Here is a 13,850-nt window from a genome sequence, read left to right on the forward strand (position 1 = left end):
CAGCCTTTGTTTCCCCCCCACCCCAGTTACTCCTTCTGGGGTTGGCACCTAAAGGAACTCCTGAGCAAGCTCACATCCTTTTAACCATTTCAGATGCTCACAGCTTTAGCTTACAGCCTCTTTCTATGAAATTCATGATCGTTTGTTTCTCACCTACGTGAAATAATTTAAATGGGAAAGGAATTAATTATCTGGAAAAGAATGCCATTCAAAATAGAGCCAGAAGAAAAAGAAAAGTGAAAAGAATAAAAAGGGGGAAAAAATCCCAGATATAAAAAGAAAAAATTGAAATTTCAGTATATCACCAACTGATCGCAATTTAGAGCCAGACCTAAATCAGCTAGTGCTAATTTCATCTCATCATTTCATTAATGGGTAAATGGAGGGTAATTTCCGAAATTTTAAGGGGTTGTGCCCTTACAGGTTAAGTCTCTCCGCCTTGTGGACCGGGGTTTGACAAACAGTTAATGAATGAGTATGTGAATAAATAAAAGGAACTTACACGGGTTCCTCTAAACAGCGGTCATAACGCTAGTTAGGGGCACAGCCAGGGCTAACACCCAGCTCTCTTTACTGCCTCCTTGGTAGCTCGTAAGTTGCAGCTACACGAGCAGCACAGTGAGTTGTCGGGGGAGCAGCAACGTCGCTGAAGTCACTGACTGACCTTAGCTGTGTGCTTTTTCTCATCTTGCTTTTAGACATGCAAACAAAAGGGAAAAATGAAAAGTGCCAAGTGGGATGACATAAGAAAATTATACTGTAGCCAGATCACACATAGAAAATGACAGAAAAAAGGTAGGCAGAGATGGCTCTGTGATTTTCTGCTCACTCTCACCCGATCTAAGAGATATAAAAGGTTCCAAGTTAGAACGCATTAGCTGTCAGATCAACAACGTGCCGTCACAGGCACAGACGTCTCTAACAACGCAGCCCTTTCAGAACCACGGGCCTGACACAGTCCGCAGCCGGGGAACAAGAGGCAGAGACGATCAGGCACACGGCGGCGGCACGAGGAACTGGAGATGGTCGACTTACTCTTCCAGGAAGTGCTGCTGGGGTCCTATGATGGAGCCGGGCCGGCAGATTCTAATCCAAGCGATTATTTCCGCGTGTGTAAACCTGTAGTGCTTCATGACGTAACAGGCTATCAACGTCCCTGTTCTTCCGAGACCAGCTGTGAGAAAAGGAAACAGAACAAGCAATTCAAAGTACAGCAAATGCACCCACAAAAACACTGAAGGCAAACCTTGTCCAGAAACGGCAACGGTTTCGAATGCAATGCAAAATTTTTAAACTCTGACAAAAATGTAATGCGTTTTACATGATTGGGGTGGAGGGGGGGGGTTAAAAGATAATTCTAACTCAAAAATTTGAATTTTTAAAAAAATAGATCACATGGTTAAAATAAACATGTAAAAAAATATAAAAATCAGAGCAAGGGTTTCAAAAAGTTATGAAGTGTTCAATCCCAGAGGCCTTTGGGAATGACTGTCATGGTGAATACTGTGAAGGCCATGCTGGTTGCAGGACAAGCACTTGCAAAATGTCGCCTGTCAGGTGTCTCCCTGCTCCTGCTCCTCAGCCCCAGCCCAGCTTGAGCTGAACCTGCAGGTAACAGTTTGTACTTGTGACCCCTGGGTCACCAGTGTAACTGATTGTATTATCATGGCCATTTTTTAAGCCTATTTAAATGGTGAAGGTTTTTTTTTTAACTTATTTTAGAAAAAGGAATTATAGAATCAGAATTAGAAGACACCGTAAGCATCACCAGGCCCCATCAGCTGCCTAACTCACAGCTGCTTCGATGCTGTGTCCGTCAGGTGGCCGCCCTAATCTCTGTGTAACTCCTTCAGAGACCAGGGTTTCACTGTTTCCTCAGCCAATAGGTGTTGCTAGAGCAGCCACTACCGGATGATAGCCACTTGCTATCATCCCAGAGTTCTTTCCACTCTTGGCTCATCCATTTAGTCACTCATTCTACAAATACCAAGACCGGCTGATTACAAGGTGCTGTGATGGACACTGGGGCCAGAAGCATGATCAAGCGGGATGTCTGTCCCCATGAGATTTATAGTACTAAGCCACTAATGCTTAGTTATATGCATTTTCTAAATCTTTCCATATCTGGCTTTTTGGAACTAAATTCAGTGCTATAAGCTTTCATTTGTTAAGTACCACCCATGAGCAGAGCACTATGCTGAGTTATTTTCCCACTGCTTAATCTCATCCTATCATATACAGTGTTTCTTATGGGAAGACAAAGTGGCTCTGTCCTTGTTTTTAAACATTAGATTCAAATGTTTATTCACTGCCTACCAGATCCCCAGGACAGGGCTCTGCTCATAGGATAATGATATAAACAAATGGAGGATACAATTTTTGACCACAGTGAGTTACCAGAGTAGTTGTGGACACAAGAATATTAACCAAGAAGCAAAGAAATTAGGGGATCTCAGAGAAAGGAGGAGGGGGCCGTGTGAGCAGCTGGTGTCTTCAAAGAATGTGTCAGTGATGACAAGGACTCCAGCAGACTCTAAGGAACAGGAAGGTCACAGAGCATTTTCCTCAATGAGTGGAAGCTGGGCTGGTCTGGAGAATGCATACAATGTGTGTTGAGTGGGAAACAAGGTTGGAGGGGTGTGGAGGGGCCGACCAAGAGCACCTCCGAGTCCAGTGGAGGAGTCGGTACTTAGGGCAAGCAGGCTATCAGCTGTGGGCTGAAGACACCGCAGATTGCTGAGTTCTTCTGGAGTCCCCAGATCCAGATGCACAGTGCTCTGCGCACTGAGCAGGTCACATCTCCTGCCTGTATATGTTATTACTCCTCCACCATGTGGAGATGCTGCTCTGATTAACACAATTCAACTCATTTAAAAAGTAATATGAAATCCATGACACTTTCAACAACTAATAAACATACAACTCTTATCATGTAAAAATATGATTTTTCCTTTAGCCAATGGAAAGAGCAAAAAAAAAAAAGCTCCCATCGATTTGGATTTGGGGACAAAAAAATGGGTGTGGCAGCAGCACAGCTCCAGGTTGGCAAAGACAGAGACAGGGACCAGACAGAGATGCTGGAAGGCTGGGGCAGGAGAGCCAGGGTGGCTGGACGGGACATGGACTTGGGTGGACAGAGGTAACAGAGGGGAAGAGCCAAACTGGAAAAACGTGTTGACTGGGTCCCAGGGAAGGTTAGCGATGACTGATACTTCTGGCCTGGAAAACTGGTACAATGTCAGTTTCATCCATGAAAACATTTCGTTAGAAAAGGAAACAGGAGAAAGTTGATGGCTGGTTTTTTTTTTTTTTTTGATGTGTTTGACACTTCCCCCTAGCCTCTGCAAAAAGAGGAGTCCTTTTATCAGCTTCTCCTAGTGAAACATTAAAGACAGTCTTCTCTAGTCGCCTCGGGACTGGGAAATACACAGTTTCTCAGCAAATCTAAAATACCATCTTGTCATCTAATGGTGTAAAACACGCCATTGGCTTTTTTCCCCTCTCGTATGTATTTTATTCACACCCTTTCTTCCTGCTCCCATCGCATTGGGAAAACTGTTTTCTGTGCTTTTCTGCTTGGCTGAGATGATAACTTGTGCTTTTTAAGATAATTTTTCCACATACTAGTGTTTAAATTCCATGAAGTAAGAAAAAATCAAACTATGATATGCTATCAATTTTCGGAGCTACCCTAGTTTAATAAATGTGAATATGTGAAAAAAAAAAGTATATCTCTAAATCAGTGCTTTTCAGCCTTTCTTCACTACTGCCCCCTCACCCCTCCCCAAACAACAGCCTCTCCAGGCTTTTTTTTTCCTAATTGTCCCCCATGATTTTGCCGCCAGAGGTAGACTGCATATCTCTTTATGTACTATGTGTAAATCTGCACTTTATACAGATAAAGAAAACTGTGTTTAACACCCAAAAATAGTTTTGCCCCCTTGGGGGCATTATTACCTGGAGGTTGAGAATACATATCAAAAATGTGGAAGAAATTACAATCAAGCTCATGTTTATAGAGGCCTGGCATTTCCCTTCCATTAACCCTTCCTTTTTCAAAATTATACTTAGACATTGTTTTCTTAGATGAGCGGGTGTATGTGTGCATGTGCGTGAGTGACCTGTTTTCATCTGAAGTACATTTTGCCCCAGATCAAGCATCCACATTCTTCAGAGAAGAATGAAGCTTAATCATGGTCTCAGTAGGACTTTCTTCCTATACTAGAAGAATCTACTTCATGTTTCTGCCCAGAGCAGATACTTTGTTCCCACAGAGTTGTCAATGCCCCAGACATCTGACAAGACTGCAGATAATCATGTTGATAAAAACACAGCTGGACAGCCTGGGGCAGGAAGCCCGGATGGCTGACAGGGTACCCCCCTCAAACCACCGATTGGAGTCTCCGTCTGGTGAGAACACTTCTTTCTCCACCCAGACACCACCGCCTCTCTGGCTCCCCTCCCCTCCCCTCCCGCAAGAGGCTGCCCGCTCCCTCGTCCCCTCGGTTAGGCACCTCATCACTCACACACACCAAAAAAATAAGGTGGTGCGGAAATTTTTCAAATTTCTCTGAAACTAAAGTTGCTTCCCCCTTTTTAAAAGTCTATAATTTATATCTATAAAAAGAGCCTACTTAGCACTCAATACTTAGGCGCTCTTATCACAATTCAACAGAATAAGAACATTTCACTAAGTTTCTATAAAAACTTCAACAAATTTTTTGAAGTGTTCATAATTAAAGGGCTCCCTGGCATAGCGAGAGAAGACGCTGAAAAGTCTTCTATTTATACCGGGTGGAACACTGATGGCCTTCCAGTTTCAGGCATTTTCTGAAATGCCTACAGAACATCAAAAATCACAACCTGGAACATCATAATGTTGCTGGTTTTTCAATGATTATTTGTGCCAGAAAGTTTCACACATCATAGCCATTCCTTTTATCAAGCAGAAGGCAAACTGCAGATACTGAATCGTTGTAAGATTTCACACATTCCCAGCAAATTAGTTTCTGGTTTGTCTCTATTTTTAGTACTTTATGTTGAGGCGTGAAATAGTCGCTCTTCTCAGCACCACCAAAGGTCATTTGACACCGTGATAAGATCCTCTCTTCCCCCTCCTGCAGTTCAATTAAAATGCTCAGTGCTGCTTTAATTCCCAGAAAATTAAGCTCACCTAATTAGGGCAGATGTTAAAATAATTAACATGCCAATAGTAGCTAAGTATGCTATTAAAAGCAATACAGCTGTAATTAAATCGAAGGTGTAATCCTTATAAAACAATCCTACATGTGTGTACAAGTGGAGGCAAGTGGAATAAAACTCTCAAATAAATGCCACCACATGTGAATGTGACGTTCCTATGTAAAAACTGACCTCAGTGCTAAAGATCCTGATTAAAATATAAAAATCTCTACAATATAAAATATACATATTCCTTAACACTTCTTACAAGGTCACCATTCACAGGCCAAGGACGTAATAAAGAGGATGTCTGTAACAAGAATGCTTAACACCAGAGAGTTTTATTTTTCCAATGTTTGTTAGGTGAGGAGTGCTATCAAGAGAGAGCTTGAGTTTTAAGTGAAATAAGTCAGATAGAGAAAGACAAATATATCAGTTATATGTGGAATCTAAAAAGTACAACAAACTAGTAAACATAACAAAAAAAGAAACAGACTCGTAGATATAGTGAGCAAATTAGGGGTTACCAGCAGGGAGAGGGAAGAGAGGAGGGGAAAATAGCGGGAGGGGATTAAGAGGCACAAACTATGAAGTATAAAATAAGCTACAAGGATATATTATACAACCCGAGGAATATAGCCAATATTTTATAATAATTATAAATGGAGCATAACCTTTAAAAGTTGTGAATGACTATATTGTACACTTATAGCTTCTATATTATTGTATATCAACTATATCTCAATAAAAAACTTAAAAATTAAAAACTTAGGAAGAAAAAAGAGAGAGATCCTGAGTTTTAATGAAAACTTTGCATTTCTTCTCCCTTAAATTTGTCAATCCAAGACATGACACACAGAGAAATCATGTGAGTTGGTAAGCGTTAAACTAATTGACTAGGAAATAAGGCCAAATTAATCCCAGGAAAAAATATTGATTTTTATGACACAAAAATAAACTTTAAAAAGACCACATATCTCCTGTTAAACGTTAGTTGCTGCCATATTCCCATTAGCTCTCAAATTCCAGGGATAACTTGAAATACGGTCCTCTCTTGGTATCCGCGAGGGATTGGTTCCCGGACCCCGCGGATAACAAAATCCGCAGATGCTGGAGTCTCCGGCAGCCGAATTGGTGGAAGGGGGATCCCACGGATACAGAGGGCCGACCGCATGTGAAATGCAGGCTTTTCCTTCGGCCTGGGCAATCTTTAGCAAAATGGGATGGAGAGGCGAAGTCAGGCTGGATCACATCAGGGGCAGGCCAGCTCACCGCCCCCCCCCCCCCCGACTATGACCTGGCAGAAAGCAAAGCAGGCGTCTACAAGGAGTGAGCAAAAAGACACCTGCCCAGCAGATGCACCCCCCCCTCCGCCGGAGAAAGGAGGTCCGGCAAGGCAGGGCCCCAGCCAGCCGAGAAACCGGAGGAGCGGGAGGGGCCTTCGTCACCGAGGACGGAGCCTGGCAGACGGAGCCCTCAGCGAAGCCGGGGGCCACGTGCAGCTCGTTTCCCTCGCCGGGGCTCCGGCAAAATGCAGCTTCTCGTTGCTGCTCACGTGCTCGGCAAAGTACCTCCACCTACTCAATTCTTAAACATAGGAACAAGGGCCTACAAAATGGTATTTTAATTTCTGTCAGAACCAAAGCCATGCTCATCTGAGTAAGTCAGTTACAGCAGCACCAGGCACAGGAAAAGAACGGCACAATCCCCAACACCTACTAGACAATTAGCATAAAACGAGACAAACCGGTTCTCAGACTCGGAAACCGGAGAACAGCACCACCCAGCGGCAGAATGAAGAGCTGCATGTGCTCCGCGGCCAAAAGTGGTTCCTCCTCACGGAAATCAAAGACCCCAGTAAAATACCTGAACCGTGCTGAAAATCTAGACTGTGAGCCTCCTCAGAGTCTAATAAGCAGGCTTAGACCAAATGTTATTTCATATTTTCTGAGCAGCTGACACAAGGCTGCGAGGTAAAATGCAGAGTGTATGTTCAGTGCAACGTTTGAGACACACTAAAAAAGATAAACGAGGTCGAAGTGCTCGAAGTCGGCGTCTGCGAACAGGAAATCTTTAGATAAGTAGTTCAACTAAAATTCAGATTTAACTGGGTGTCCTGTATTCTTATTTGCTAAAGCTGGCAATCCTACATCTCCTATAATCTGAACAACCTTTGCCGCAGAGTACTCGCCCCTAGAGACCAGGGATGTATTCACATAACCAAGTCTTTCAGTCATTCAAAGAGGCAGTAACACATCCGTGGCAAGGATGCTGGCGATGACCCCGGTATGCTGCCGTCCCCAGGCAATGGGCTGGGGAGACACTCTGTTCCGTGATGCAAAAGACCAAGAGGGGAGGGGAGGGGTGGAGGGAGGGTGCAGCCGGGCTCCAGATAGCTGGGTCAAATAATGGGAGCGTTAATATCAGATGGGTGAAGGAGGATGGGGGAAAGGTGGGCAATTTTGCAAGAGAAGGAGAAAGGGGAACTAACAACCCTTGTTTGTGTTCTCGTTTTCTGAAACCAAACATGACTTTTTTTTTCCCCTAAGATACTAAGTGGCTTTGTTTCACATGGCCTGCTGTCTCGCGGCCCACCCCCTCTCAGAAGCCCCGCCGCCCGAGGCTCGCGGCTCGCCCGCACCTTTGCAGTGGACGGCGATCGCGCCCTCCGCGTTCTCGCAGATGCTCAGGAACCGCCGCACGATGCTGTCGCTGGGCGTGCTGCCGTCGATGAAGAAGAGGTCGTAGTGCTCGAAGCCCGCGTCCGTGAAGCGCTTCGCCTCGTAAATCTTTTTGTTCAGCCTCACGATGGCAGTCACATTATGCTTTTTGAAATAAGGAAAGTAGGCTTCGGGAGCGTGAAGAGGATAACCTGGGAGGAAAAGAGGAGCTGTAAGCAGAAGGCACGCGTTTCATCTTCCGGAACCTGGGAACGCGAAAACCCTTCACAGTGAAGATCTCATCAGGGCTTGGCAGGCAGGCGCATTTCATGAGAGTCGGGTCGCAGCAGCCTAAAGTCTAAATAACGAGCACACACCACAGGAAGGGAAAAAATCTAAGTACTGGAAATGGCTCATGAATGTTCAAAACCTCAACCTCTAGGACTCACACCCTGGGAACACACTCCTCCCAAGCCAAACCAAGGCCGCCCTGGGGCGCTCGAATGTGCAAAAAGCCTGGAAGACTCTCTGTGCTTTTTACTCCACGTGACAAATACTTTTGACTTACAGTTAAAGGCTTTTTTGCCAGATGGATCGTTTTAATCTCAGTGCAATCTCCCACAAAAAGAGATGGATTATTAAGCACCTACCATGTACAAGTCACAGTGGCATACAATTTCCTGTAATTCTCTAAACAACCTATCAAGATAAAAATAGTAAACCCCATATAACAGGTTAGGAAACCAAGAGGTTGAGTAATCCTTTTTTGAGGACATTTTCTTTTTTTGAGGAGAACAAGTAGTCAGCCCCGACCTCTCTTCTGCTATGAGAGGGTCCGGCATCAACAGAGTACCCCTGGGGGCTGCCGTCAGCTGGTTACAGACACGTGACCTAGACTCGGCCAGTCAATCAGGGTGACCACTGGGGGCTTTGGCCACTTCAGGCCTTGCCCAGCCGCCCCAGGGGTTAAGGGGGCCCTGATCAGCACAGCTGGAACCTATTCAGCGCATATCAGGTGAGGTTCTATCTTACTCAGGACTCATTCGTGACGGTGGGCTCCAGCGGCCAGCAAAGTGAACCAGCAGTTTCTGCACTGTGTCCTTGGCTCTGTTTCCTGCTGCCTCAAACCTTGCATCTGCTGGTCATTTCCTATCTTCTCTTAGTTGCAAGCCAGCTCTCATATGCCAGGGCTGGGGTCCGCATATGAGATTTCCCCCTACCTTTCCCACTGGCTTCCTGTCATTTCGAAAGATGGGAGGCCCTAAAGCACATCTGGAGCATGTGGAGGCCAGAGGCGGGGCTGTTTTCCTGCCAGCATGGCTTCAGCGGCAGGAGGCACCCCCCCCCCCCGCACCAGCCTGCAGCCCAGCCTCACCGTCTCTACCTGTCAGCCCCCAAAATGCAAGCCCTGGCTGTGTGGCACGCCCTTCAGAGCTCCTGGCCCCAGCCAAGCTGTCCCCGCAGCCTTAAAGGCAGCCGCTATTTCCTCCTTAATATGCTGGGTTTTGTTGGTTTTTTTTTTTTTTTCCAGAGTTGCTCTTTTACTTTTTAGCCTTCTCTCTAACAAATTCCTTATACTGCATTCACTCTGTTTGAAATAAAGTGGTTTCCATTCCTGCCTGGACCCTGCTGGTTGACAATCTCCCTTAGATCCTGCTCATGTTCTAAGCCTCATTTTCCAGCCTTCCCTTGGAGGCTGTGAGCTCCCCGACATCATTCCAATATGCCTTTTTGGTTTAATTTACCAGAGTTGGTTCTGCTGCCTACAACCAAAGCCCTCACTAGTCCAAGGTCACACAATGGATGGAGGCAGAATTGGCAAACAGGCTAACTAATCCTCAGACCAGCTTTTCACAAGCTATGCTGCTTTCGAGCAAACAAGTAATACACAGCTTATTTACAATCTTCTGTGTTGAAATCGTGACTTATACACACACATTAAGAAAAAAAAATGGATGCTTTTCAATTTGGAAAAAAAATCAAATCTGTTTTCCTAGTTGCTTTATTTGTTCAAATCATTTTCCAGTCTAAAGGGAAAAAGAACTGTGGTTGGCATAAGGAAACAGCTTTTCTACCGTGAAGGGATGAAAAGGAAGAGGGCTCATGAGCACACATGGGAAGCCATCCCCTGGTGTGACAGCTGGCAAGCGCTTCTGACTCTGGGTTCCTAGCATACCATGAAGTGTGTCATGAAGTGTGCTGATGGTTTGCTTGGTATCTGTCCCTTCTGCTCCTCACCAAGGCTGTAAGAACTTCTCTTTTCATATAGGAACGTCCAGCAGGAGTAAACAGCATTACAGATAATATACTTAAACCTACTATTAAACCACGTGTATCTTTTGAGAAAAGAACACTGGACAGTTATCCAAATATGGCAATAGGTCACTAAAGTAGTAACAATAATGGTAACAGCCACATCTAACATTTATTAAGTGCTTACTGTGTGCCAGGCCCTAAGCTAAGTGCTTCACGTGTATCATCTCATTAAACCTTACAATTAGCCACTGTGCCTGAAAAAGTGAATTGGCGCTTGCACACACCGCGAGGAAGGCACAGAGGCAGCGTCTGGACCCTGGCAGACAACTTCCAGGGCCTGTGCTGGGGATGATTTCAGGTAAAATCTAACTTGATTCTATTGGTTAGATCTCAAAAGGGACATTACATGAACATTAGGAGCTTTACTTCCTACAGTTGGTGAGCAAGTTTATTTAAAAATTCTCAAAAACGAGTTATAGCCAACAATGACAATATCCTCTGACTTCTGAACAACTGTTTGTGGGTGTTTTCAGTGTATTTGGATGCTTCTGATGGGGGACTGGATTTAGAAAAGTGCACGGAGCTGAGGAAACATTCATCCGACCCTTACTCCATCTGGCCGCTAGATGGCGCCCTGGCATCGGTAAAGCACAGGCCGGGCCCTGGCGCTGACCCAACAGAAACAATTTCAAAGCTAAGAGACTGCAGAATTCGTCTCTTCCCAGCTCCTCATTTAAAGTTAGGGAACTGAACAACAGTTGAGTTTAATGACGAGTGGCCCACCCACTCGTTATTAAAAGTAAAAATTGCAAAATAGGCAGGCAAATGTGGAAAGCAAAAAAATATGTAATAAAATGTTTTTAGGTTCATGATAAAAATGTGAATGATAAAAAAATTCATAAAAATGATTTTAAAAATGCAATCAGAATATCTGCTATCTAATGAACACCTATTAATGTGCCTGATACTGTGCAAGGTACTTCCTATAATATTTCTACTCCTCACCAAATGCCTGCCATGTGCATCCTATTTCCACCGTTTGACATACGAGGGAACTGATGCTGAGAAGCGCTGAGGGGCTCGCGGAAGCTCACACGGCCAATTAGGCGCGGAAGAAGCCCAGGCTCTTCACACCTGGCTTCTCCTTCAATGAGCGGGCTGACGCTTCTACTGCTGGAGTCCCATCTCAAACTGTCTTTCTCTGTGTTTTCTTTCTTCTTCCTATTCTCCCTTTTTTCTTTCTTTTTTTTTGGGGGGGGGTGAGGTTAACTAGGTTTACTTACTTATTATTTTATTTTATGTAACAGAGGTACTGGGGATGACAGCCATGACCTGACGCATGCTATGCGTGAGCTCAACCACTGAGCTACACCCTCTTCCCTCTTTCTTTTTTATCAGAGACGGTAAGGATATTGCCACCTGAGAATTTGGGGGTTTGGGGGGAAAACCTGAAATCCAAAATATGCTTTGTTCTACTGCTGTATTATTCATTTATCAATTCAAACTTGTTTAACCAAAAAAGGTAGGGCCCCTGTCTTCCCCTGTGTCAAAACAATGCGAACAGACGGCTGCAAGACACCCCCCTTGGTCTCTGCTGACACAGCCCGCACTTAAGGCTGTTAGAATGCATTCTGCCCGATCCCGAGAAAGATTTTAGGGCTTCCTTTTGCTACATCCTAGCAACAGCTATTTGAGTGTTAAAAATAGCTTAAAAATCTAACTTTCCTACTAACAAATCCCTGAAATGACTTGTAGCTATCTCAGGAAACATAGGGTTTTTCAACTTAAAAAGAAAGAAGAAGAAAGAGCACCAGGATTTCACTGTCAGTGGAGCAAGTTCATTAATTCCATCATAAAATTACTGTCTTAAGTTCAAAAGGATTTACGAAGTTAAAGCCTTTACAAAAACTATGATGAAGCTTCCAGTGAGTATCAGATCTGAAAACGGGGATTCCAGTAAAATATCAGTATTTTACCAACAACAGCCTTAAATGAAATTGTGCTACACATCATAAAAACTGGCAGGTATTAGGTAAGCAGCATGTTCAGACCTTTCTTCCTCAGTGTGAGGGGGCACAATACATGCACAGATAAAAAGATGCATAGAGAGCAATATCTTAACAGTGGTGATTTCTAGATTATATAAGTGCAGGTGACTTTTTAGCTGGACTGCTTAAATTTTCTATGATGAACATGTACTTCCTCTGTAGTAAAATTAAAAAGAACACAGAATTTGGAATCAGAGACACGCTGCCACTTTCCGACCCTGTGAACCTGGGCAAGTTAGGTTACCAAGCTTCCATCTTCTCTTCCACAGAACTACCACCACCTGCTCCAGAGGGTGGCTCTGATTATTAAACAGGGGGGGTGTGCACGAAAAGCTCCACACCACTCCTGGCACATACGCAAGTGGTGGCTAATTATTCCCTGTATTGCCACGTGGGGCCAAAAAGAGTTTTTAAGATTTGTGGCAATTAAGAACTGACACACAAAATATTCATATCCTTTTATCTAGTGATTCTAGGAATTTAGAGAAGGAATTAGAGCTGCAAAAAAAAATGTATAAAAAAAGAATGTAAAAAAAATAGACATGTGTGCCAACTACGTCGGTTTTTTAAAAGCGAAAAAGTGTAAATGACTTAGATCTCACTCAAAAACTAATCGATTTATTAACAAAATTATGGCACAATCATTGAATGCAAATATGAAAAATTATAATGAAGATTCATAGCTACTGCCACGGAAAGAACTCTGTGATATATTAAATAAAAAAAGCTGCTGTAAGACAGTAATCATATTATGACTCCACGCTTGTAAACAAGAAGAAAAGAAATATTTTTATCAGTGTGTGTGTGTATTCTTTGAGAAAAAAATACGTACAAAAAATACAAAGAAGCAGCTGGAAAGAAAATTAAAATCCCTAGTAATCCCACCACCAACTAGTAAACCTAGAAAACTTGGGTAGAATTATAGGTCACTTTTATGCTGGTTTTATTAGTTCATCTGCATTTTCTTCTTTTCAAAAAGCATCTATTACTTCCATAAAAATATTTTAAATGGTTTTTTAAATTATATTTCTTACTTTCTGTTTAAGAAAATTTCATGAAACAGGTGAATCCTAAATGGCAAAATTCTTTCACTTTCGCCAAATGAATTCCCAACAACAAACCTACTCTTACTGAGGTTTTCCGGATCCAAGTCAGATCATTTTTCACAAAAGACCAGAGGGAGGTTTAATCAATCCTGGTTTGAAAGACCAAGAGAAAGTGGTTTCCCCAAGCCCTCAACAAATACAACCCAACACGACAAAAGGTTAATCAATCAATGTCTGGGGCTAAAAAGATTCACAAGCAAACTGGTGAATGAGAAAATCTAATTCTGGCTTCGGGACAGAGACCTCCTATTTGTTAGGATAACTCAAAGGACCTGGACCACCCATCCCCAGAGGAAAACTGTGATTCAAGCAGAGCTCCCTGGAGAGATGTCCCAGGTGTGAAATGATGAGCACGTGTGCAGAGACCCAAACAAATTATCAAATCAAAATGCACGCATATACAGCGAAACTAGATTTTAGAATAAGTGATGATGATGATGATGATGATGATGATGATGATGCTGCTGCTGCTGCTGCTGCTGCTGGTGATGATGGTGATGATGGTGATGAAAAAAGAAATCTAGACTAGGAGTTTCAAATTACATTCCCTCAGAGGACTACTGTTCCAGCTCTGTGACCGAACAGAGCAAAAAGGGAGC

At 43.5% G+C, this 13,850-nt stretch overlaps 1 protein-coding gene across 11 annotated transcripts in view; it reads right to left on the reverse strand.

Moving 5' to 3' along the window:
• CDC14A (cell division cycle 14A) overlaps nt 1-13,850 on the reverse strand; it is a 145,928-nt gene that overhangs the window by 40,690 nt on the left and 91,388 nt on the right. For all 11 annotated transcript variants that reach the window (XM_072968120.1, XM_006197366.4, XM_072968119.1 and 8 more), the window contains 2 exons: nt 7,823-8,053; nt 1,036-1,174 (listed from right to left, as the gene is read on the reverse strand). In XM_072968120.1, coding sequence (XP_072824221.1) covers nt 1,036-1,174; nt 7,823-8,053 — 370 coding nt within the window. The remainder of the gene's footprint in view (nt 1-1,035; nt 1,175-7,822; nt 8,054-13,850) is intronic.

Source organism: Vicugna pacos, chromosome 9, assembly GCF_048564905.1.
Source record: "Vicugna pacos chromosome 9, VicPac4, whole genome shotgun sequence".
Taxonomy (NCBI): domain Eukaryota; kingdom Metazoa; phylum Chordata; class Mammalia; order Artiodactyla; family Camelidae; genus Vicugna; species Vicugna pacos.